The sequence below is a fragment of the Amblyomma mixtum genome, chromosome 2 (assembly GCF_055824585.1).
Source record: "Amblyomma mixtum isolate Tamu chromosome 2, ASM5582458v1, whole genome shotgun sequence".
NCBI classification, from domain to species: domain Eukaryota; kingdom Metazoa; phylum Arthropoda; class Arachnida; order Ixodida; family Ixodidae; genus Amblyomma; species Amblyomma mixtum.
The window spans coordinates 294,163,732-294,188,842 of record NC_143013.1 but is presented as its reverse complement, the minus strand read 5'-3'; the positions used below and the strand labels follow the sequence as shown (position 1 = coordinate 294,188,842).

Genomic DNA, 25,111 nt, shown 5'->3' with positions numbered 1-25,111 from the left:
GGCATCCAAGAGCTGCGGTTGGAGCCTAAGGCCTACAACTATATCCGGGCCTTCTTAAACGGTCGCGCCGCCTCCCTGCATATAGATGATATACAGACCCCCTACTTCACGCTTGGTAACATTGGTACCCCGCAAGGGGCGATGTTATCTCCCTTCCTCTTCAACCTCAACCTCATCCCCCTGGCCAAGGCTCTCAGCTGCATCCCGCACTTAGGACACACACTTTACGCGGATGATATAACGGTTTGGACCACATGCGGCTCGGATGGCGACATAGAATCGACCCTTCAGGAAGCCGCCACAACTATAGCTACTCACGCGGCAAACATTGGGCTTAAATGCTCCCCCACAAAGTCAGCACTCCTCATAATCCTCCCGCGGCGCGTCCCTACCTCCCCCATCACGATTTACCTGCATGACACTCCCATTCCGCAAACACCTACCCTCCGCATTCTTGGCCTCAATTTACAGGACACGGGAAAAACAACCTTACCCTGAATGCACTAAAACAGTCCACTTACTCCGTCATCCATCTTCTTAGAAGGGTTTCACATTCACGGGCCGGTCTAGACGAAGCAGACAATCTCAAGGGGCTGCATGACTTCGTTCTTAGCCGCATTCTTTACGCCACTACTTACCTGAACCTCTCCTGTGCGGATAAGGATAAGATCAACGCTCTAATCCGCATGGCTACCAAAGGAGCGCTCAACCTACCAAAAAGCACTAGCACGGACAGGCTCTTAAAATTAGGAATGCACAACACTATACAAGAACTTATAGATGCACATCGCTGCACACAGTACCTTCGTCTGCTGGCACGGAAACCGGAGGATATATACTGGATTCTCTGGGAATTCGCATACCTGTACACACTATAGACTTCAACTCTCTCCCTCGCGCCGTACACACCGCGCTCATCCTCAAACCCCTTCCTAAGAATGTCTACCCTGAATACCATCAATCCCGCCGAGTCGCGCGAGCCAAAGCTCTCCATAAAGAATATGGCACTTCAGAGGATGTGCGCTGGGTGGACGCCGCGTGTGGTCCAGACCGTTCAGTAGCTGCGGCTTACCATCCAGCAGCACCGCCCCCCCCCCCCCCTGCCCCCTTACCCATTTCAATGACCCCCCTTGTACCCCGGAAGAAGCGGAGGAAGCAGCTATAGCAATAGCCGTTGCCCAAACGAATGCGGCTTATATACGAGGTCTGTTAGAAAAGTATCCGACCTTTGGCCGCAGAAAAAAAACTTGCATAACTGGAGCGCTCCAAACCTAGTCACCTTCAAAGTAGTCTACTTGGGACTCCACACACTTCTCCCAGCGGTGCTGCCATCTTGGGAAGTATTTCGAAAAGGCCCCTTTCGGAATGGAGTTTAGCTCAGCTGTCGTTGCAGCCATAATGTTCTTCCTTGTCTGAAATCGCGCTCCTTTCAATGGCCTTTTGATTTTGGGAACCAGCCAGAAATCGCAGCGGCCATATCAGGAGAGTAAGGAGTCTGTTGAACTACAGGAGTCTGGTTTTTTACCAAAAAAGTCTGAATCAAGTGCGAGGCATGTGCAGGAGCATTGTCGTGATCGATGCGCCACTTTCCTGTTGACCTCAACTCCGGGTTTTTGCGCCGCACAGCATCACGTAGGCAACAAAGGACATCCCTGTAGCACTCTTTGGTCATTGTTTGACCCTGTGGAGTGCGTACTCGTGGTCTGCCACACAGAGGGTGTCAAAGAAAGCAGTCAGCATCACTTTCACATTGCTGGGCACTTGGCGGGCCTTCTGAAGTCTTGGTGACGTGGAATCTTCCACTGTGACGACTGGGGTCTGGTTTTCGGGTCGTACCTGTACACCCAAGACTCGTCACCAGTTATTATGATGTTGATGACGTCGGGGTCACTGTTTGCGGAATCCAGCATGTCCCGTGAGACTTCAACACGAAGCTGCTTTTGCTCCACCGTGAGCAGCTTCGGCACGAATTTCGCCGCAACTCTCTCGATGGCCAAATCTTCGGTGCTAATGGAATGTGCGGAAAAATTGCTCATGTCCACCTCTTCCTCAATTTCTCGGATAGTCACGCGACGGGGTCGCGTCACCACAGCGTTCAGTTCGGCAATGACCTGGTCATTTCGGCATGTTGATGGCCGATTGGAGCGTGGCTCGCTCTCCACCGATGTGCGGCCATCTTTAAATCAATTTTACCACTGCTTAATCTGTGTGCTGCTCATAGCATCGTCACCGAAAGCCGTCTGAATATTCCGAATAGTTTCCACTTGGCTGTCGCCCAGTTTATGGCAAAATTTGATGCAGTAGCGCTGCTCCTGTCACTCCGCCGTTTTCCTTGCAATAAAAAACCGACGAGAGCACTGCGCACCGCTTCACTCAAATGCTGCGTCCCAGCGACTGACGCTATCGGCAGGCGGGAAAAAATTCGTGCATGCGCACGAAGGCTCCAGGTCACGTGATGCAAGCGCGCTTGCATCACGTGACCATAAAGTCGGATACTTTTCTGACAGACCTCCTAGTTACCGATTCCAAAACAGCTATTCTTAACTTCGCCAGCGGACGTGTCCATCCCCCCGCGTGGCAGATATTGAGAATGTGCAGCCTAAATTCCGATAGGCGTATTGAGCTCGTGTGGGTACCGGCTCACTTTGGCAATCCCAGAAATGAGGCTGCCGATAACAAAGCCTGAGGACTTATTTGCCGGGCAAATGGCGACCACAGCCTGGATTTCTCGAAGGAGTGGGCACACACGTTCTCAGAACTGACTCAACAAGCACGCCTTGCCCATCGACTCTATCCCCCTCCCCACCTCCACCTGTCCGGCTCCCAACAAATCCTCTGGAGGCGACTCCAGACCCGAACTCTTCCTACCCCTCAGCTTCTATCCTACTTCCGCCCTCTTTCCCCAGAGTGCACTCTCTGCGGAGAATCGCTCGCCACCCTGGACCACATCCTCTTCGGCTGCCCTGCCGATCCTCCCCCGCAGGGACAGCTCGCCATCGGTACATGAAAGGAATGCGAGGCCCTCCTTGCGTCGCAGGACCCGGACACGCAAGCTCGCTGTGTGAACCGGGGTGCTATAATGCCATGGCCCTACGTGGCCTGGACACATGCGCGTAATGTGAGGGCTGTGCGGTGGCCCTGAGACCTTGCACGGTCCAAACTCGCTTGCATAATAAAGTTTTCCATCCATCCAAGTGTTCTTCATCATCTTCATCATCATCCGCTTGACTATGCCCACTGCAGGGCAAAGGCCTGTGGCATGTCTTTCCAATTGACCCTGTCCTAAGAGTTCTGTACCGCAGCCTATAGCTCGATAAGATTTTACGGGCGTATATTTTCTTCGTCCTTGTTTTGTAAAGGAGGCATTTTGGACATGTTTCACTTGTTATGGTTTGCACGCTGCGCGTCTTCCAGCTCTCCGTGCACCTCTGTTATTTATTGGCACTAGCAAGGACCCTTTGACCCTGTGCTTAATCGAGGACGGCCTTGGCTTTGTGAGCTTCTTTGCCGAGCAAGAGTGTTTTGGGCGTGCCCTTTCTGCTCTCCGCGAGGTGTACTGTGACTGCGGTACGTTTTGAGCCCACCACATACAGAGTCTTTGCATGACTATTCTGTCACAAAATTCGGCGCATTTTTGAAACAAAGAAAAACAGCGCCGCGCGGACGTATCTCGCCAGCGCGAGTCGTAAAACGGGGGAGAAGGTGACCACAGAGAGCTACTAGCCTTCTGTGTGCGGCTGCCCCCTCCACCACCGCTCGCCGGAGGGAATAAGTCAGCCATGACGTTGATTTTTCTAGAATGTCGGAGTCGTTTCTACTCGATGTTGACGGAAAGGGCGTAGCATTGCGTATGCTAAAAGAAGCCCTCCCCCTCTTCACTAGCGCGTCGGCGGCGGCGCCGCTCAGGAAATTTTTCGATGCTCCTCGAAGACACTCCCGGCGTTTTGACCAATGGGGACGCGCGCCCGGCGCGAGAAGAAAGAGAGTGCACGGCCGATACTGTGTGTATGTGCGCGCCTTCCTTGGTGCGTAGAACAAACAGACGCGGACCAATTATATATATGAAGGTTGGTGACCGCTATCACTTTAGCCCGAGCCGCCGTAGCGCGCCCGCTCGACTCCCGGGACAACACCACTCGCCCCAGCCACGGACTAACGAGGCAGCGCGCCAGTCTGCGGGACGGCATCGTCATGGACCTTTGGTCGTCGGACTGTCGCAGCGCCCGGTAAACAATTTCTGTTTTGTTTGTTTGCCTCTCTCTTGTGTTAGTGCACTTTAGGTGCAACATTCCATTTGTATTGTATTCTCTCTTGAGTGTAACTTTGCACGAGTTGCATTTAATCACTTTGTGTGTGTTTTTACTAGTGATTGCGAAATCCTCTGTATCGTCTCTTAGCTGTATAAGCTTTGTTTTGTTTGTGAACCTTTGGCTCCGGCCCATTCTCTGGCTTGCGACCGGCGAAAGCTGGGCACCAAACGAACCTCTTGTCACTTGGTAGCCGGTCTCCGCTGAGCTTGCCACGCTCAGTCGAGGGCATCTCCTTTGAGTCCGAGACCGCTACCCCCCCCCACGCTCTAAGGGTGTCTGTCTGGGAACTCAGGTTAAAAGTTCGTGAAGTTGGGTGACATACTCTACGCGCTAAATTTTCTCGAAGAGGCTTCAGCACTACAATCCCGCTATAACGGGTATGCCATTTACTCAGACACTTCCTGCTTTCCTTTTAAGAGCTTCTAGGGCTTTCCAGAACTCTTTCTATACTGAACTCTTTCAATGATGTTCAGATTCATTTTGATTTTTACTTTTCGAATTCTGTTCTTTTCTTGCTGTTGCCTTATTCTCTTTTTTCCTTTCTCAAATTCAAAACTTTTCCTCTGGTTTATTAAATATATGCGCATCTTCGATTCTGCTGCGAAGACGACTTAATTTCTTGCTTTTTAGGTGCCCCTCTTTATGTATACCTGAACTTTAGTTACCTATCCTACATTAATGACAGACGCCAACAGACACAGGGGATTTTTAATTTTTATTTTTATTTTGTGGTGTTGATCAATTTAGAATATTACTGAATATGTTATCGCTTAAAGCTAATTGATTAGAAAAGCAGAAGAAAAAACAACCACATGCCGCCGGTGGGATCCGAACCAACGACCTCCGAATTACACGTCCGGTGCTCTACCTCTGAGCTACGGCGACGGCTGTCAAATCTTCTGCTTTCGGGGGTATTTATGTTTACAAGTAACCTAACCTTGAGAGTGTTCATCAGCGCCACCCACGTTCATAAGCGGCGGACGTAGAACGTCCTGAGTTACCGCAGGTGTGACGTAGAACGTCATCGAATGGAGAGGGTGGAAGCTGTGTGAGAACCCTCTTTATGGCGTCAAGGCTGCCAGGCGCCAAGGCTGCCCGTTACAAATATGACAGAAGCCAACAGTTGGCTTCTGCCAACAGTTGGCTTCTGTTGGCTTCTGTTGTTTGTAACGAGCCCCTCATTCCCTTTCCCTTGTTTGCTTAATTGCTTAGCGAGGGCCTCGGTTCTGGCAGCCTTGACGCCATAGGAAGCATAAGAGGGTTCTCACACAGCTTCCACCCTCTCCGTTCGATGACGTTCTACGTCACACCTGCGGTAACTCAGGACGTTCTACGTCCGCCGCTTATGAACGTGGGTGGCGCTGATGATCACTCTCAAGGTTATGGTGAATTCCAATGGCAGATCGGGATCAAGTTTTTCTGCTCGGTTTGGATCAGTCGTATTCCAATGGTAAAATGGGAGCGCGAGTTGTATGTTCCAATGGCAGATCGGGATCAGGCGTAAATCCCGGATCGCTCCGTGGAGCAGCGATTCTTGATCTGCCGAAATCGGCGGATTTGACCGGAACCTCGCGTGACGTTTTCTTTTCCGCCACGTCTGCTTCCTGTCGCGACCGGCAGCAGCCGCTTCGTTCCTGTCGTCGCTACGTGGTGAGCCGGGCGAGCCGGGACAGACGGGCACTTTCCAGTCAACAGTGGACGGCAATGATCTTGCTTCGAGCCGTGCGGCACTAATTTTGCTTCATGAAAGTGACAGGTCCGACTCGGGCACTGAAAGCTCAGAGCCCAGCAGTGAAGATTCGTCTGAAACGGACAGAGAGTGTGAAGCTGCCGGCCTGTATATGCCTGCCGCCGGCGTCAGAAAAATGCGCTAATATTCTTTGTTCGCGTTCATAACAAGCCCTGGAGTAGAGGAATGTAAAAAATGAATCATTTTTGAGGATCGTTGGCCAATACCGAGTTGCTGGTAGAAGTGATAACTGCGATACAAGCAAATTTCTTCCTGATGCCCAGTGCGGCTGGCCTGCTGTCTGCTAGCTCCGCTGTTGGAGGCGTCGCAGAAATCGATCATGTCTTTATTTTATTATGAGACGAGGAACACAGTAAAACGGTGACGCGAGTAGCACCTTTACTACAGCGCTGGCCAATTCCGAAGCGCCCTCAGCTGCGGCATCGATGAAAAACAGTTAGGCTTAGCGACGACTACGGCAACCAGGGAGAAACGTTGGCCGGGGGGCAGCGCAGTTCGTCGCTCGGCGTGTCCGCGGGCGGCGTCGTTGCCGAAAGCTCGACTGTCTCGCTGATTGGTTCAGCGGCTTGCGTCTCGCAGTCGCAAGGCTGGAAAATCGAGCAGCGAGCAACTTGCCTGCGCGTCGTCCGCCACTTCTTTCGTGAACGGTAGGGACAGGCTCACCGGCTCTCCGAAGACCGCGGCCGCATACTCGCGTGTTCAGTGTTCACGGAGAGTAGACCATCCTGTACATACGCTTTGGTTTTGGTTTTACATTACGGCCTTCGTACTACCTCCTTTTTGTTTCGCCGAGACGGCGTCTGTCAACGCGGAGATCGCGCCTCGCGCAACTCCTGTCGCACTCGAACACGAAGCTAGCAGGGCGTCCGCTCCGGCGGCGCGCCTAGTTTCCGCGGTCGCCGCTACGGCGCTGGCGTCGCGCTCCCGAGGGATCACTGGCATTCCAATCGCAAACTGGGAGGTGGCAAATCTACGCGCTCCGACGCGCTCCGTACGCGATCCGACGGAGCGGTCTCGATCTGCCATTGGAATTCAGCATTAGGTTACTTGTAAACATAAATACCCCCGAAAGCAGAAGATTTGACAGCCGTCGCCGTAGCTCAGAGGTAGAGCACCGGACGCGTAATTCGGAGGTCGTGGGTTCGGATCCCACCGGCGGCATGTGGTTGTTTTTTCTTCTGCTCTTCTAATCAATTAGTTTTAAGCGATAACATATTCAGTAATATTCTAAATTGATCAACACCACAAAATAAAAATTAAAAATCCCCTGTGTCCCTTGGTTTCTGTGTCTGTTGGCTTCTGTCATATTTGTAACGAGCCCCTCATTCCCTTTCCCTTGTTTGCTTAATTATCCTACATTAACGTCGGCATCGCCGGTGGTGTTCCGAGCAAAAAAGCAGGTGACCCAGTTGCCACCTAGACCACGTGACCTTGTGACGTCATTACAACCTGCTCAACGGACTGTGAGGAAACTTCTTTCCACCGTGGAAGGTGGAAGTTACATTATTAATTGGTCGCGACGGGTTGCTAAGGGAAACGCAACCTCAGTCTCACAAGCCCCACCAGCGGCTGTGCTTGAAAGCGCCCTCTGCCGGGGCAGTGGCGCATCGCTTAAAGACTGCATCACTGCGTAAGGACTTCCAGCGATCGAGACATGTAAAGTAGAGATGGACCAGTTTCGCATATATGGGCATATAGGCAGAACCTGCGGTAAGTGGTACGCATAGACGAAACGGAAAATTTTGTTTTTGGGAAAAGGAAATGGCGTATTATCTGCCTCACATTTCTCTGCGGACACCTGAAGCGCGCCGTAAGGCAATGGAGGAAGGAGGGAGTGAAAGATGAAAGGAAGGAAGAGGAGCCGTAGTGGAGAGCTCCGGAATAATTTCGACCACCTGAGAATCTTCTACTTGCACTGACATCGTGCTGCACACGGGCACCTTTTGGGTTCCGTCTCCATCGAAACGCGGCTGCCGCGGTCGGGTTCGGCCGTCACTAATTTGCGTAACCCGAAATATCAACTAGAAACAGCCCGGATAATCTTCAGTGAAAGACGGCAACCAGCGGAAAATCTAAAGAAGGCGACAGGCTACTGCGCGAATTAACCACTAAATTATTTATTGCTACAGCCTATGGACAGCATTAATAGAGGAAAAAAAACAACCAGCATAGAAAAAAGCAAATACAAAGCGTGCAATACAAAACGAATGGCAACATTAAGGCCTCTATCTGCGTTGTGGGGAGCACATTGTCACCGCAGGACTGCAAAAACGCATCAATTTTTCCGCACTGAGAAGAAGGGACTGCTAAAGAAAAAGCCCGAAGAAAAAAAACAATGCGAGGGTACGCCGCACCAGTGATTTCCAGGTTTTTATCGTTTATCCTCCGGCTACACTGCACTTATTGTAGAAGAGAGGAGGAAAATGGTTCACAAAACGCGCGTGCGCGCGAGAGAGAACAAACATTTTTAGCGTCCAACGGAGAAGGTGCGCGCCCCAACACCCTCGGCCGCAGGCAGATGATGCCAGGGGGAGACACCGTCTTGGATGCTGGCCGGGATCTCTTGTTCCGCGGCGGCCTCCTCAGCAAGTCGGACGAGTTTCCGATGGGTCTCGAGCTCCGAGCTCCGCAGCAGGGCTTCCCAGGCTACTTCACTATCGGTATTCAGTGCCCTTCCCGGGGAAAAAGATCCTTTCCAGACAATGTGGCTGAGGGACCCCCTCTCGCCACACTGTTGACACTGAGCCGATCCCAATTTGGTGAACATTGCGTTCACGAGAACTGGTTTCGGGTATGTGTAGGTTTGGAGTCGCCTCCAGGCTTTCGCCTGTTTATTATCTAACGACACGTTTGCGGTGGCGCCAGGCTTCGCTCTAGACTGTAGTGTTGTGTAATTTCTCCGAATTTTGCTATGCGCTCTCCGCTCCTTTGGTCGAGGGGTTCCGAACCAGTCTGGCGGTTAATACCTCGGGCTAGCTCGTGTGCCGCCTCGTTCCCAGGAACGGAGGCATGTGCCGGCGTCCAGATTAACCCAATTGCTTTCGCAGTGCTTTGTTGTGATAAAATTCTCGCCGCGCTGCAGAGGGTGAAATCATGCCCTTACCGAAATTTAGGATGGCATTTTTGCTTTCAGTGATTATGAATGTTGCTTCCGTGCTCACGAAAGCCAGTGCTATTGCAACTTCTTCCGCCTCTTCGGCCGCTCTGGTTTTGATCGTTGCGGACGTAACCGCTTCCCCTTGCCTGTCCACTACCACGGCGACCATCTTACGGTCTCGTTCGCACGCCGCGTCAGTGTACGACACCAGTTTGTGCTGCATGTTGTTATAGCGTCGGCCAATGGCATCCGCTCTTTTTCTCTCCTAACTGCATTGTGTTCAGAGTGCATATTCCTCGGTAATGGTGGTGTTACCAACTTCTCTCTGACGTTTCTGTCCAACTCAACCTATGAGGTAGATACCCTACTAGGCGCTATCCCAGCCCTGTCAAGTAGCGCCCGGCCAGTTTTTGTGCCGCTGACCCTGTGCATCTGAGCTACACGCACCGCTTTTGAACTTTCTGACCAATGTTGGGCACAACGACCTACAAGAGTCTCTCGGTGGACGTACACCCAGGTAGTCCTAGCGCTTGCTATACACATCTACGTATCAACGCATCTCTCTTGGCTTTTTCATCCATCTTTATATTCTGATATGGCGTCGCATGTACGATCCTACTGAATACAAAGGCCAGCACTAGTCCCACCAGGTTCCTTTCTTTCAGCCCTCGTCCTTTGCTGGCTATTCGTTTGATGATATTCAACGTCGGCACCGCATGACACTCTAGCTGTTTCATAGTTTCCTCGTTGAAGCCGTGAGTCTGTAGCAGCAGGCCAAGGACCCTTATCTGCTCTACCTTCGGGATTTCTTTCAATTCTACTGATACTCGAATATCTGCTTGCGTCTTGCATCTGAGCCTTTTTAGATTGTACAAGAAAATTTGTGACTCATTCGGGGAGAAGGCGAGTCCCCTTTCCGCCGCATATCTGACTATTATGTCAGTTGCCTTTCGTAATTTAGCTTCGATTTCCGAGTCACTGCCGCGGTTTATCCACATCGTGATATCGTCAGCATATAGGCGGAAGTTAAGTCCCTCAACTTCAAGCAAGAATCTTGCTTGAAGATTCGGCAGAATCTTGAAGATTCGGCAGAATGAAATTTTATTCGAGCCGTCCGGTTAGAGGGGAAGTCTCTGACGTACCAGAAAGACTTATATCCGACGTTTAGGCTGATAAGGCCCCCCAGGATAGCCTCACGTTTGACATTATCAAATGACTTCGTAAGATCAAGTCCTAGGATTACCTTCGCGTCCTTCGACAGCGAGCGTATTACGTCGTGCTTTAATTGCAGCATTATGTCCTGCGTGCACAAACTGGGTCTGAATCCGATCATGGTGCGGGGCATGAATCCATCGTGCACGAGATATTCGACTAGTCTTGTTTGCACTACGTGCTCCATGAGCTTTCCCGCGCACTATGTTAGCAATATGGGCCTGAGATTTCCGATTCTTGCGGGGTTGCCTGTTTTCGGTATTAATACTACGACCGCCGTTTTGCACTGCAGCGGCAGCTCCTTTCTTTACAAGCATTTCTGCATATAATTTGTTACCGGGTTGATTGATCCGTCGTCCAGGTTTCCTAATCATTCGGTTTGTTACCCGTTAACACTGAGGTTGGAAAAGACCGGAGCCTCAGGCGACTGCCCTATTAAGTTTCCTCCCCAAAACTTCTGCCGAGACGACAACCGACGCGAAATATTCTTTTGTGCAGCGAGGCATTCCTCTGGCCCCCATTTTCCCCGGCACACATACGTCAATATAGGATGACAAAAAATGCAACGGAGCACAGTTTTCTTTTTAGTGGAGTATATCCATTGCACCATATATTTGACCAGAACGTTCAGAATATCTGGAACGCTCAAGTTGCTTGCCTAGCAGACGAAGACGCTCCCGAAGGCAGAAAGCATATCGCTGGCGATGAAGTCCAACGTCACCCGCGTCCGGGGCGCCAAAGCTCAGAACACGTGCTCTCCTGTGTTGCGTCTGTGAACTGGCTACTAAAGAAATCCAGCAGCGAAGCAATCATCTCTAATCTGCTGAAACGGGTAAACCGGTTCAGCGTCCAGCAGACGTTGTCACCATCTTCGTACTCCAGGTCGAATGCTGCCAATCCGAACATCAGCTGGGTGTAGTTCGCCTTCACCTTGCAAAGTTTCTCGCACAGTCCTCGTTCGTTGTCATAGAAAAATATGAGGCGGCTGTTGGCGTCGTACGCTCGCATGGCGTAGGCGTCGTAATCATACTCAATTTTTTCTGAAAAAGATTTTGCGTTGCAGATTGACACGTAACTTCCAGGTGGACGCCGGGATTTTTCGTTGCACTGGGAAAACGCTTTCGGAGAATCAGTAAGGAGCTCGCTCCAGCGGCCCTTCATGGTGACTGAGAGAGAGAGCGCCGGAACTTCAGCTTGTGCTCTGCTGACCTTCGCCAGGGCCCCCACAGCATCGCGCAGGTCGTGGATGTTCTGCTGCGGGTGGGGCGGTTTGGCCAGCAAGGTCGGTGGTGTGGCCAAGCACGGCGTTCTCTCCCAGTCCTCGTACACCTGGAAGCCGTGGGAAATGAACAGGCTTGGCCTGGACGCGCTGTTGTCCTCCAAATTGTCCTTGAAGTACCTGCTCCACGAGCTATTGAAGGATATTACGCCCATGACCGAGTACGCAGCCTTCCCCCCTGATCTTAAGCGCTGCAAATATTTGTTCAGCAGTTCGATGGCTTTGAACATTCGGTTTACATCCTGCTGCTGCAAGCCGTAAACGGGACAGTCAATAACGCCCAAGTGCGACACGCCATGTTCAGTTAAAGGATCTAGGACAGCTGAAAGGCGGTCGCTAAAGGACTCAAGGAGGTACGCCAGGTATGCAAATGCGAACCCCAGGCCGAACTGTGTGTTCGTGTAGCGGCCGCTTTGCACCTGCTTAAAAACGGCCTCCAAATCGGCGCTATATGGGGGGTATTGGGCCAGCGAGTTGTAGCCGTGCTTATAGATTGAGTCGTAGAAGATGTAGTCACATAGGCCGTCCCTGGGGAATTTCGTGACTGCGGTGGTGCTGGTGCCAAACGTACAGAAGAGCGCCTGATTGAGCGGCCTCTGTCCAGCTGTTGTTGTGGATGCGGTCACAGGTGTTGTCGTAACCGGTGGTCTTGTTCCTGAAGTCGTACGAGCCGTGGTTGTTGCCGGGGGCGGAGGTCGTGGTGGTGAGAACGTCGCCGGCAATGTAGAGTGTCGGGTCGGGACGGTCACAGGCGCCAGCGTTGGGGACGCTGTCCGTTGTACTTCCAACAGTTCTACAATCACCTTCTCGGTAGCTCGGGCCTCTTGACCTTGCTGGGTGCCACCGCTGATAATATCGTCGTCGAAGGTCTGCAGTCCTTCTTCACCTTTATCGAATGTTGCGACGATGATCATAACCCACGCAATGGCAGACAACAGTGCGATGACGAAGAAGACGACGGTGATGAGGGCTTTGGTGCATCTCTGTTCTTCCTCTTCGGCCGCGATTTCTGCGGTCTGGTACGGCTCACCGGTGGTGATGAATTTCTCCGGCGCGTATTCCATGGGCGTGGGTGCACAGGTAGTCAGCGCGTATAGGGTTAGCAACGACCTACGATGCAGCCCTGTCCTGAGCTGCGCTGCTTCGTCTTCTACGAGGCTGGCACGTGACCACGCGGGATGCTGGCTCTTCGTCTCTCACTATTCCAGAGCTTTTCAGAACCTTGCTTCATGCCAGAAACGCGAACAACCTCTTGATGAACAAAATATGTTTCCCTAAAGAGGAAAGGCAGGTTTTAGAACACACGTAGAGGAAATCTATGTGAAGACAGTTTTGTGAACTGTACGCGATGAACAATAGGACGGGCATCAAAAATGTGACCGCGTTTCCGTTCTGAGCGTATTGTCGCGTTGTAATGGAATAACCAAACCAGGAATGAATTCGCAAGAGCTGAGGCTTTCCACAATGTGAGAAAATTTGTGCAAAATCCTTGCTGTGAAGTAGTTAGAACTCTGAATTGGATGTGGATAGGGGGGCTTTCATGCCTGTGACGTTTACCACAGATGTAAAAATTGCAGAGGACGTTGCCTAGTCGCCTTATCCGCATTTCGCGGAGTCTAGCGCACTGCAAGAGTTCTTCATTATCTTCATCATGATCAGCTGGACTACGCCCACTGCAGGGCAAAGGCCTCTCGCATGTCTCTCCAATGAACCCTTTCCTAAGAGTTCTGTACGACAGCCTAGCTCGATCAGGTTTTCGAGGCGTATACTTTCTTCCTACTTGTTCTTTAAAGGAGGCATTTTGGACACGTTTGACTTGTTATGGCCTGAAACGCTGCGCTTCTGCCAGCTCTCCGCGCACCTCTGTTGTTTATTGGCACTAGCGTGGACCCTTTGACCCTGTGCTTAACTGAGGACGGCCTTTTCTTTGTCAGCTTCCTATCCAAGCAAGAGTGTTTTGGTCGTGCTCTATCTGCTCTCCGCGAGGTGTACCATGTTTGCGGTGTGGTGTTCTGGGTGCATTTTGAGCACACCACATATAGATTCTTTTCTTGACTACTCAGCGCGGTACATTTGCTCGACAGGGCTTTACCACAAGAATCCCGCTGTATCTATGTAAGTTGTATACCATTTACTCAGTCACTACCTGCTTTCCATTTAGGCGCTTTTAGGACTTTCCAGAACTCTTTCTATACTGAGCTCTTTCTAGGCTGTTTAGTTTGCTTTTGATTTTTGCATTTGGAATTCTGTTGTTTTCTTATTACTTCCTTTTTATTTTCCTTCCTCCAATTTAGAAGTTTTCCTCCGGTTTATTAAATATATGAGTATTTTCCATTATGCTGCTATCGACTTCCTTTCTTGTATTTAAGATGCCCCTTTTTTGTGTACCTGAGCTTTAGTTACCTATCCTACATTCACGGCGGCGTCACCGGCGACGTTCTGAGCAAACATGCCGGTGGACCAGTTGCCACCTAGGCTCCACGCAGTCCGAGGAACACTATCACGCCATACTCTTAGAGCGGAGTCTAAGTATCCCTTCAAATATTTGTAGCGTGAGCTACACTGGCCGAGGTTGAGCAGTTTCGCGTGGCTCCTGGAGAGCCGTGCTGCGCATAGTCGACGAGCAGTGGCGTCACAGCTGGCGTGCTTCGCCGCGCTTGCTTACCTTCTTTTCCTTAAAACTATCGGAGCGTAAACCTGTGACAACGCCAACGCCAATGAACACAATGAACGCCGACGGCCTATGGCTTTAGTGCCGCGTTTCTGGAACAACCTTGTCGATGCCTGCAGCCCACACCTCTCACTCATCACCCCACGCACTTATAAGCGCGCTTCAGGTGTCCACTGACCCAGGGAGCCAGTTATGCGCACTTACTTTCTTTCAAAATGATGGAGTGTAGAACGTTGTCAACACCAAGCCCAATGAACACAACGAACGCCGACAGCCTATGGCTACATTGGCACAACGTTGTCAATGCCGACGCATGCAGCGCACGCCTGTCACTACCGCCACTTAGCTTAAATCACAGTTGAGGTGTCTGTTACAAGAGGGCAGGTGAGTGAGTGAAGAAACTTTATTGCCGCCAGAAGAAGACCCGTGCCCCTCCGGGTCCGCACGCAGGCGTCCGGGGAGGGGCAGCGTCGCAGCTGGAAGACTAGCAGCGATATAATCGCGCAGCTTCTGCTGCCAGGCGGGTAGCGTATCGTTGTATGCTAAGGTCGGCACTTCTGAGTATGGTCTCCCATTCCTCTGCATTATTAATTCTGCCATATCCTGGGGCACTGGGGCATCTCCATAGTATGTGTTCGAGTGTAGCGGTATGCCCGCAGAACTCGCACACCTCCGCATCCTCCCTCGTGTCACCTCCTGTCCAGCTCCTCGAGAGCGGGGATGCGAAGTTTCTAGCTTGGAGTCTTCTCCAGTCATAGGCCTCAGCCGAGCTAAGCGATCTATCCGGAGGAGGATAGATTCTTTTGTTCTTTTTCTGAATGTCTGTGATGCTTTTAAAGGTATTGGTTTCCTCTTTAGTGCTGAATTCGTATGAGGTGTCCATGGCTCCCCGGGGTAAAGAGGAGCGGGCGAGCCTGTGGGCGGCAACCAGACACGAGTGGGCTGGGGTCCAGATGATTAGAATATTGTGGGCTGGGATAAAGTCTTTTAGATATTTAGCCGCCATTTCGTGGATGCGTCCCTTGCTGTAATTTCTAATTGCGGCTTTGCAGTCGCTTACTACGTATTTGGTATCTGGCTGAGTTAGAGCGATCGCTATTGCAACCTCCTCCGCCACAAGGGGTTTTAAGTCAAGGTGTCTTAAAACGCCTAACGTTCTGCCTGTGTCCCCGACCGCTACGGAGACGGTGTCTCCTAGCGTGCCTACCGCGGCATCAGTGTAGGCCACGGTTCCCAGTGGCAGCTTGCCAAGCTTAGCAGCCAGCTGTGCGACCCTGCTTTTCCTTCTGCCTTTGTCGTGGATGGGATGCATGTTTCCGGGTATGGGAGCGATAATAAGATGCTCTCTTATTTTTCTTCCCAGATCTGTTCTGGTGTTCACTGTGCTATATACGGTTACCCATTTCGCTAGCTCTAGGTATTTCCTTCCTGCGGGTGTGGATGTTAGCCTTTCGATTTGCGATGTTCTAACCGCTTCAGTCAGTTCTCTCCAATTGTTATGCAGGCCCATTTTCTCCGGTATATCGTTGGACGTGGAAATGGGCAGCCCTAGCGCTCGTTTGACACATTTTCTGATGATTGTGTATAATGCCTTTTCTTCGGTTTTGTTTATTTTCAGGAATGGGGTTGCGTAGCATATCCTGCTAACGATGAAGGCCTGCGTGAGTCTTAGTTTGCTGGACTCTGAGAGTCCTTCCCCCCTTCTAGATACCTTTCAGAAGGCTCTGACGACAAGTTCAGCTTGCGGTTAGAGCTTGTCCAGCGTACTTTTGTTTTTCCCTTTTCTGTTAATATACATGCCTAGGATTCTTATTTCCTCGACAATTGGTATCGTTCTATTTTCAAGTGTAACCTCGATTGCCGGTATCCTTTGACTGCGCTTCCTCATTGCTACAAATAGCTCCGACTTTTGCGGAGAGCAGCTGAGACCCACGCATTTGGCATGCTCGTTAATGATATCCGCTGCCTTCTGTAACTTTTCTTTCATTTCTGATTCGCCTCCTTTGTTTATCCAGACATTCGCATCATCTGCGTAGAGGCTGATGTTTAAGCCTTCTATCTCTCTAAGCTTGCGGCGAAGGTCCCTCATTACTAGATTAAAGAGAAATGGGGAGAGGACAGCCCCTTGTGGGGTTCCTCTACATCCCATGGGGAACTGATCGGATGTGATGCCCTGAAAGGTAATGATAGCAGTCCTGTCCCTCAGGAACGATCGGATGTAGTTGTAGGAGTGTTTTCCTACAGCTATCTCATTTAGCCCAGGTATGCGCCTTCCCTCTGGTTCAGGTGTCCACCGCGATGTGGACACCTAGCCCTCACCTCATGCTACGTATATCCTGGCATAGCAGAGCTAAGCCACTGCCAATTTTAAGCATGAAATGCTTTTAGCTCCCGTTGTCGGCAGTGGGGTGACATCACGCCGAGACCGAGAGCCAACATCCGGGCAGTGAATTCCACTCATCCAGGAACAGAAACGAGAACATCCGGGCACCGTATGAGATTTAACGAGACACTCTAAGCCCTCCTACAGGACCGGCATACAAGCGCCAGTAGTTTCGCGCCGAACGGGTGGTGGCGTTCCTGCCTTCCTGTACGGTGCGGTTCAGGTGTCCACCGAGATGACAGAGAATTACTGCTCCATTTCCTTTCCTCAAAAAGCGTCGCGTTCGAAGGGCAAGGCATCGCGCCGAACGGGTGCTGGTGTTCCGTGGACTGCCTGGCAGCGCTGCAACACGCTGTCGCGTTCCACTCCTAAAGGCGAAGCTTAAGCGTCATTAAATAGCAGTTAATTAGTATTTAGTCATCAATCAGTAATAAGTCGCTAATTAGTGATTTGTCATTATTTCGTCATCAATTATGTGTGACGTATTCCAGTGGTGACGTCACCAGTGTCACGTAGGCAAAGTGGTGACGTCACCAGTGTCACGTAGGCAAAGTGGTGCGGCAAACGCTTTCGCCTCTACGCACAGTTTCGAACGCGCTGCATATGCATTCTTGCCAAGCCTGCGTCTCGTCGTGCCCGCGTACGCTTCTGCATCGTTCTGCATCTCATGCTTACCCTACTCTTGGTTACGGGGGAGGCACAGATTTTTAAGGCGAAAGCCTTTAATGCCTCATACTGTCGTTAGCAGACGCAGTCGGCAGCCGTGTGGACAGACGCGTGGGCAGATTTGTCCGCCTTTCGGCGTCACTGGTTAAAAAGAAACTGCGCCGAGGGTGGGAATCGAACCAGAGCCTTTGGCATTTGAAGCGGAGACACTACCACTCCGGCACGAAGGCTCAAGGTTCTAGCATGAATAAAGGCGCATCTAGTGAATGCATGGGTTTCATAAATAAAATAAAAGGAATAAAGTGAAGGAAAGGAAAAAAAACAAAAAAAAAACAAAAAAGACAAAATAATAAGAAATGAAAATAAATATAAAAACAATAAAAATAAGAAAAGCAGCAAAAAAACAGTGAAAATAACAAATAAATAAAAACAAAGAGTGCGCCAGGAAACGCTTTCGCCTTGCAGCACTTTAGAGAGCCAAAGTGCCCCTGAATTTTTTTTTATTGCGAAAGCAATGCTACGCTCCCTAACGGCCTTTCGCGTAGCGGCGGCCGGTAGCCACGTTTGACCTTTAGAATGACCCCTGACGTAGCAGCCGTCGCGGTGGACACCTGAACCGCACCGTACCGGAAGGGAGGCAGTGGGAGCGAAAAAAGAAAGACGAAGAGGAGCCGCAGTGAAGGAAATGAAAATTCTATTTGAGGAAAGGAAATTACGCAGTAACTGTCTCGCATCTCTCGGTGGACACCCGTCATCCGTTTGCAGAGGAAGGGAGGAAGTGGGTGTGAAAGAAGGAACACAAAGAGGGCCCGTAGTGAAGAAAATGAATTAGGAAACTACGCAGAAGGTTGCGCCCCTGCGCGGAGGAGAGGCCACGGTTGACACAATTCCAGCACAAGGACTGACATCGCGAGCATGGACGGATACCGCGAGCATGAACGGACGCCGCGAGCACGGACGTACACCGCGAGCATGAGCCATTAAAGGCTTTCGCCTTAAAATGAATTAGAGGAAAGGAAATTACGTACAGGCGCTAGTGACTTTATAGCGTGACGTCATACCAGGAGCGAAAGACGGGCTACCAACTCGGTCGTCGGGTAACGGCGGCCGCTTGCCACGGCGCTACGCGCTCTTCCCACTAGAGGCGCTGCATATGCAATATAAAACACCTGCTTTCGCAACCTACCAGGCTTAACCAAAGCTAAGCCCCCGCCAAATTTTTTTAAGGTGGAAGCCATTAATGCCTCATCGTTGTAAGCAGGAGTGGTCGACAGAAATGTCACACTTTTCAATTCGTCGAAATGGCCGTGACGTCACAATGCGCGAATTTCAAACAGGGCTAATGGTAATCTGGCTAGTAACCATGAAACCAAATAAAGGGATGGTATAGTGATGCTTCAATAACTGCTACTGAGTTTAGTTAATTGCTTGAAAGACCCGATGAATAAATAAATCCGAGTAGGAAACTGGTCAAGTTGGGGAATCCAACCAGGGTCTCCGGAGTGCGAGACGAGCACGCTGACTCCGCCACGCCAGCTCGCTGGTTTGGAATGAACAAAGGCGCGTCTAGTGAACACGGTGTCTTCCTTCACTCCCATCTTCCTCCCTTCCCGTTACGGCGACGTTCAGTGTCCGCCAAGGTATGCGAGACATACACATTTCCTTTCCTCAAAAACCAAATTACCGACGAGCAAGGCTGGTTTGGTTTGGTTTATTGGGTTTAACGTCCCGAAGCAACTCAGGCTATGAGGGACGCCGTAGTGAACGCCTCCGGAAATTTCGACCACCTGGGATTCTTTAACGTGCACTAACATCGCGCAGAGTTGAACGGGCGATGGCGTTCTATGGACTCCCTGGCAGCGTTGCAAGACCCTGCCGCGTTCTACTCCAAGCTTGACATCCTAACCACACTTCACTGGCACAAGCAGCAACACCGCGCTTAAGGATTTCGCCTCACCGCACTTTGTCAAGAAAGTGCTCCCCTGAATTTTTTTGTCCATAGTAGAGAGAGGTTTGTAAGATGGTTCCTGAGAATCACAAAGTGAACAAGGCAGGGAGAACCTCAAGGTGCTTGCCAACGGCTTGTCTTCATCGCGGCCTCTTGCCATCTTGTACCGTCGAAGGTGCACGTCCTGCCAGTTGTTGTTGCCTGAAAAACGATGGCTCATGCCCACGGCGGGGGATTGGCCAGGGTTTGGTGCAGATCCAAGCAGAAAAAAATTCATCCAGGTTTATCTCAAGCGGCGCTTAAATATATATAGAGTAATCTGTGAAAAAAAAAATCAAGAATTTTGAGAGATCCTGAGAAAATCGGAATGAAAATCGAGGAAACAAAACGGTGTGGGCTGAATAACTAAATTTTAGAGCAAAAATCAGAAATAAAGTTCTTCTGCTGCTTCTTCTTCTTCCCCAGATAATCTTCTACCTTCTTCTTCATCTACCACTTCTTCCTCTCCCTCAAACCTCACTTCAATAACATAAAAAACCTCTTAAAAACACGAGTGTGGTCTTTCTTGATATTCAAATGAGCCTGGACCAGGATTTTGTCTGAGTTCGTGTGCGCTCAAGAAAAAAAAAAAAACTCGAAATCTGGATTTGGGAAAAAGTTAGTCAAAACTTACCGTAGAAGCATCACCATGAATATCTGCATTAATATTTATACCAAGAAACTCTATGATTTATACAACACAACTGTCGTATCAGTCGCCAACTCCAGCTCTTTTTTTCTGCATGGATATTTTCAGTTCACTGCGTCCACGAACTGTCAGAACATAAGTTTAACAGTTGTATGAACTGAGTCTTCCAGCGACACGTAACTTCAACAGCGTTGTAAAGGAGCACACTATTGCCTAGTTCCTCAAAAGTGGATCTCTCCGCCCGCACTTTTCATGAAAGGCTGCCACTTTTTAAAGTAAGGCACGAAATAAAAAATAGAATACTAGGTTATCCCACTGAAAGGACGAGATATTTCAAATTCTGCGCCTGTGAATAAGCAACACTTATCGTAGAAGGAAGGATGGAAGATAGCATTTAAGCCACTAAAGTGAAAAAGGGAAGAACGGAAGCTGTAGTCCATTGGCTGACCAATTAAGCTACGTCAGTAAAACGAGTGTCGATAGCGAAATATGTTAAATCTTGCCGGAAAACTAGTTTGGAGATCGACGGTTCTATCTTGCCTTTTGCTAGTATTAGGGGTCCGTATATGTGCGGTAATAAACGAAAGTAATGAAGCCCAAAGATTTTTTCTTTTTGGCAAAAGCATGCACTGAGCCCAAGATTGCGTCACACTGTCCATTAATTAAAAAAAAATTGGCTGTGGCTTAGCTTGGTTAAGCCTGGTAATTGCGAAGCAATACGTGGTTCTGCTGCCGTTCTTCTCGTTCTTCTCCTGTCTCTGTAGCTCGCTGATGCTATCTCTTTGCAACCTGCCGAAGCGTATAGGCTGGAGGCGGCATCTCATGGGCTTGACGAGAAGAGCGCAGTCAGGCCGCGGCCGTGGCTGTGCGCCGCGCAAGGCAACGTCGTGAGATGGGGCCCCGTTTTTAAGCAGATGGTATGACGTCACATAGCGCGCAGCGCCCCTGGTGAGAGGAGCGGGAGTCAGGCCACGGCCGTGGCTATGCGCCGCGCAAGGCGACGGTGTGAGATGGGGCCCCGTTTTTAAGCAGATGGTATGACGTCACATAGCGCGCAGCGCCCCTGGTGAGAGGAGCGGGAGTCAGGCCACGGCCGTGGCTATGCGCCGCGCAAGGCGACGGTGTGAGATGGGGCCCCGTTTTTACACAGATAGCCCGCAGCGCCCCTGGTGTGAGGAGCGGGAGTAAGGCCGTGGCTATGCGCCGCGCAAGGCGACGGCGTGAGATGGGGCCTCGTTTTTACACAGATGGTATGACGTCACGCAGCGACGTCACGCGAAAGGTCAAGCGTTACTATGCGGCCGCGGCACGGCACGGGCTGAGGTGGTAGCGAAAGTAGTATTGCCTCGCAATAAAAAAATTTAACAGACGACCCCAAAGTGAACGACAGCAATCGGCTGGCGCGGCACACCCAGCCCACAACGTTAATAGCGCCAAAGCTCACAAGACCGGTCCACCCGTCTCCGGTTCGTGTTGTTGTTGCTACGAAATATCCAGCGCCCTTGCCGGTATCTCCAGTCTGCTCAAGCTACAGAACCCGTTATTCGTCGTGCAGGTGTTGCCACCATACTCACACTACGGGTAGAAAACAGCTAGGCCGAACTGCATCCGTGTCCAGTTGGTCGGGATTTTGCAAAGCTTGTTTGCACAGTGCCTTCCACTAAAATTTTCCATTTGTCATTTGCGGAGGTATTAACGGTTCTTCGGTGCCTCCGGAGGGTCACATGAGCCACTGATGCAGTTCTTTTCAATGATAACCTGGAACTTCTAAGAGGAGCTGTGACAATAAGAAAACTAACACCAGTTTATGGCACTGAAATAGTACCCGCTCTATTAGCAATTCGCTCACCTGTCTACATTAGATGTATGGTGTGAGAAAAGAATGAAGATGGTACTCCAAGCATAACCTCGAACAAAATGAGGAGAGGAAGAATTAGCCAACAAGCCAAAGTTTTGACAAGAGGACCTGTGGCAAAAAGTAATGCCCTAGTGTCTAAACATTAAACTGCTGATTGAAGCTTCCTTCTTTATCCTTGTTCTAATTGTATTATGCTTAACAGAGGATGAAAGGAGGCAAATGGCTCAGACAAGATGATTTTTTTTGTCTTCTTTGCGCATGACATTTCGCCCGACTAAGCGAAACGCCTGTCGCACATAGACTGCTTGCACATGAGATGAATACGATGACCTGAAGGCATCGGCCGGTGAGGCAATTCCATCCCCAGCATTAGTTGCTCCAAAGCATTGAACACACGCTTTCGTCCGCCGGGTCTCCGTACACGCTGTTAAAGAAATTCAGCACCACACTCACCGTCTGGAGTATGCTGAAACTACCCCAGCGGTTCTGACTTGAGCACGTATTGTCACCGTCCTCATACTCCAAGTCAAAAACTGCCAGGCCGAAAATCATCTGCGTGTAGTTCGCTTTGGCTTTGCAAAGTTTCTCGCACAGTGCTTGATCGTTGTCGAACAGGAACATGTGGCGGGTCTGGGCGTCGTACGCCCGCATGGTGAAGCCGTCGGAATCGTACTGCAAAGTGTTCGAGAAAGGTGCTGTGTTGCACACTGTCGTGTAGCTTGGAGACGGGCGGCGTGGATTTGTCTGGTTGCATGGTGAGAATGCTTTCGCCGTAGAGTTGGCCAACAGCTGCGTCCAGCGACCCTTCATGGTCACGGCCAACGAAAGTGCCCCCGCAGTGGAACTTGCTCTAATCTCAACCAATGCCCTCAAAGCATCGCCCAGGTCGTGGATGTTCTGTTGAGGATGCGCTGGCTTGGCCAGCACCACCGGTGGTGTGGCCAAGCACGGCGTTCTCTGCCAGTCCTCGGACGACTGGTAGCCGTGGGAAATGAATAGCTGAGGCTTGATACTATACTTGCGTTGAATGTAGCTTTTCCACTCACTGTCTGTTGTTACTGAGCCGACCGCCAAGTAAGCCGCCTGGCCTTTGGCTCTTAAGTCCCGCAAGTCTATGTCCAGCGCTCCGATGGCACCGCCCACTTGTTGCACCAGCGCACTATTCACGGCGTGAACAGCGCAGTCGATGACACCAAGGTGCGACATGCCACGTTTAAATAGCGGCTCCAGAGTATTCGTAAAGCGATAAGAATAGTGTTGTGTCAGATCGCGCAGTCGTGTACAGGTGAACCCGAGTCCGAACTGCGTCTTCGTGTAGTGGCCGCTCTCTGCTTGGCTTAAAACAGCCTCCATGTCGGCGCTGAATGGACGACTTTGGCCCAGCTCGTTGACACGGTTCTTGTACATCGAGTCGTAGAAAATGAACTCGCACAAGCCGTCCTTGGGGAATTTGGTGTTTTGGGACGTCTTGGTGCCATACGTGCAGAAGAGTGCCCGATTTAGGGGCCTCGGTGCATACGTAGTAGTAGTGGTTGTTGTAGTCACAGTCGTTGTTCGGGTCGTTTCTGTCGTGGTCGTCTCGGCAGTCGAGGCCTGTCCAGGAGGTGGGGAAGGAGGCCTCCGCCGAGGTACTCTCACCACTTGGACAGACATCGGCTCGTTAGACTGGGACCCTCCACTCGGCCCCGAGCCGCCACTCGAGGAGTCATCGTCGAAAGGGCTCAGGGTGTCGTCCGCGGTCTCCACGACTGCCGAGATGAGCATGGCGAATCCGATGGCCGACAGCAATGCGAGGATGAAGAACACGACGACGACGAGGGGTCCGATAGATTGCTCGTCTTGATCTGCTCTCACATCGGCGGTCAGGTTGGACGACAGCACATTCGAGAAGGGTCTTTCGGTCTCTTGTGCCATTGCCGTGGCAGGGCAGGAAGACACAGTGCGTAGGGTTAGCTACGAGCTGCGATGGAGCTTCTTCTTCTTCTTCACCTCTTTATAATGGCACATACCCACGTGGGGGGATTGGCCAAGGTGTAGTGGTATACACAAGAAAATTTTCATAGGATTAAACGTGAATTTTGAAAAATGTATTCATGAAAAACGACAGAAGAATATTTGAAGTGAAATAACAAAGAACATTTTAGCGAGAATAATAATAATTAAAAAAAAACAAAAAAAACCCTCCGAGACTTTTAAAGGAGTTCTGATTTGCGCTTCTTCAGCCTCTATTGCCCTCGCGAATGGGACGCGAGACCACGCGGGACGATGGCGCTGTGTATTCCACGTTATTGGACTTTTTTTAAGCTTGGCTGAGACATACGAATAGGTTTTTGAAAAATTTACCATGACATGGTTGTAATAAGCGGTATCGGTATTAAATTAGCTAGCAATCTTTAAAATGAATTCGGCTCATCGTAGAGTTAAAAGTAATTCGAAAATTTTGCCAGCTATTGCTTATTTTCGCTTTTTGTTTCTTTGCACTTAATGCAGCTTTTTTTAATTTCTACTGGATGCTGAGTCAGGGATTTTTTTATGAGGGTACAAGGTGTTATTTTACATAACTTCGACTGAAACTGGGCGCATCAGCAGAAAATAGATTTATTACGTTTTTTTCTTTCTCGCAGCAATAAAACTGCCACTACTGAATGTTTCTTGCTTAATCAAAAAATTACAAATCGACTTACCCTATTGATTCTAGTTCATCATATGAAAAGCGCTCATTGAAATCTGCGCAAAAGTTTGTTTGCTTGCGCATTATACCCTGGGAGAAAAAGATGCACAAATCTCGAAACATTGTATTTGGAGAGAAATGCGAATAATGCCTCTGAAAACCCCCACTTTTCACCTCGAAGTTACGGCGAAAATGGATCCAAAACCATTTTTAAAGCCGCGAATACGCAACTCTAATATATTATTCCACAGCTTATGAAATGCGCCATAGAGAATAGTGACGAATTCTAATAAATAACTTTTTTTGATAAAACGGAGTCTCAGCCCACCTTAAAATCTAGTCTGGCCTAGGACCTCGCTCGACATCTCGAGGAAATAAATATGCTTTCTGTGATGAGGAGGAAGCATGTTCAAAACAAAGAAACGAAGAAGCGTTTCTGTGAGAGAGAAGAAGAAAAGAACGTTTCCTAAATTGGGTATGTGCCATTATATATATTTTATGATTATTATTATTATTATTATTATTATTATTATTATTATTATTATTATTATTATTTGTATTTAGTTTTTTTTTCATCC

General features: G+C 50.0%; 3 protein-coding genes across 3 annotated transcripts in view; all 3 read right to left on the bottom strand.

Moving 5' to 3' along the window:
- LOC149364528 (uncharacterized) overlaps positions 1-25,111 on the bottom strand; it is a 180,765-nt gene that overhangs the window by 128,848 nt on the left and 26,806 nt on the right. The gene's annotated exons all lie outside the window — the stretch shown is intronic.
- Positions 11,087-12,712, bottom strand: LOC149364532 (uncharacterized). The gene has a single exon (XM_089570140.1). The coding sequence runs from the start codon at positions 12,710-12,712 to the stop codon at positions 11,087-11,089; it is 1,626 nt and encodes a 541-aa protein (XP_089426266.1).
- Positions 22,232-23,776, bottom strand: LOC149364531 (uncharacterized). Its single transcript, XM_089567511.1, has one exon. The coding sequence runs from the start codon at positions 23,774-23,776 to the stop codon at positions 22,232-22,234; it is 1,545 nt and encodes a 514-aa protein (XP_089423637.1).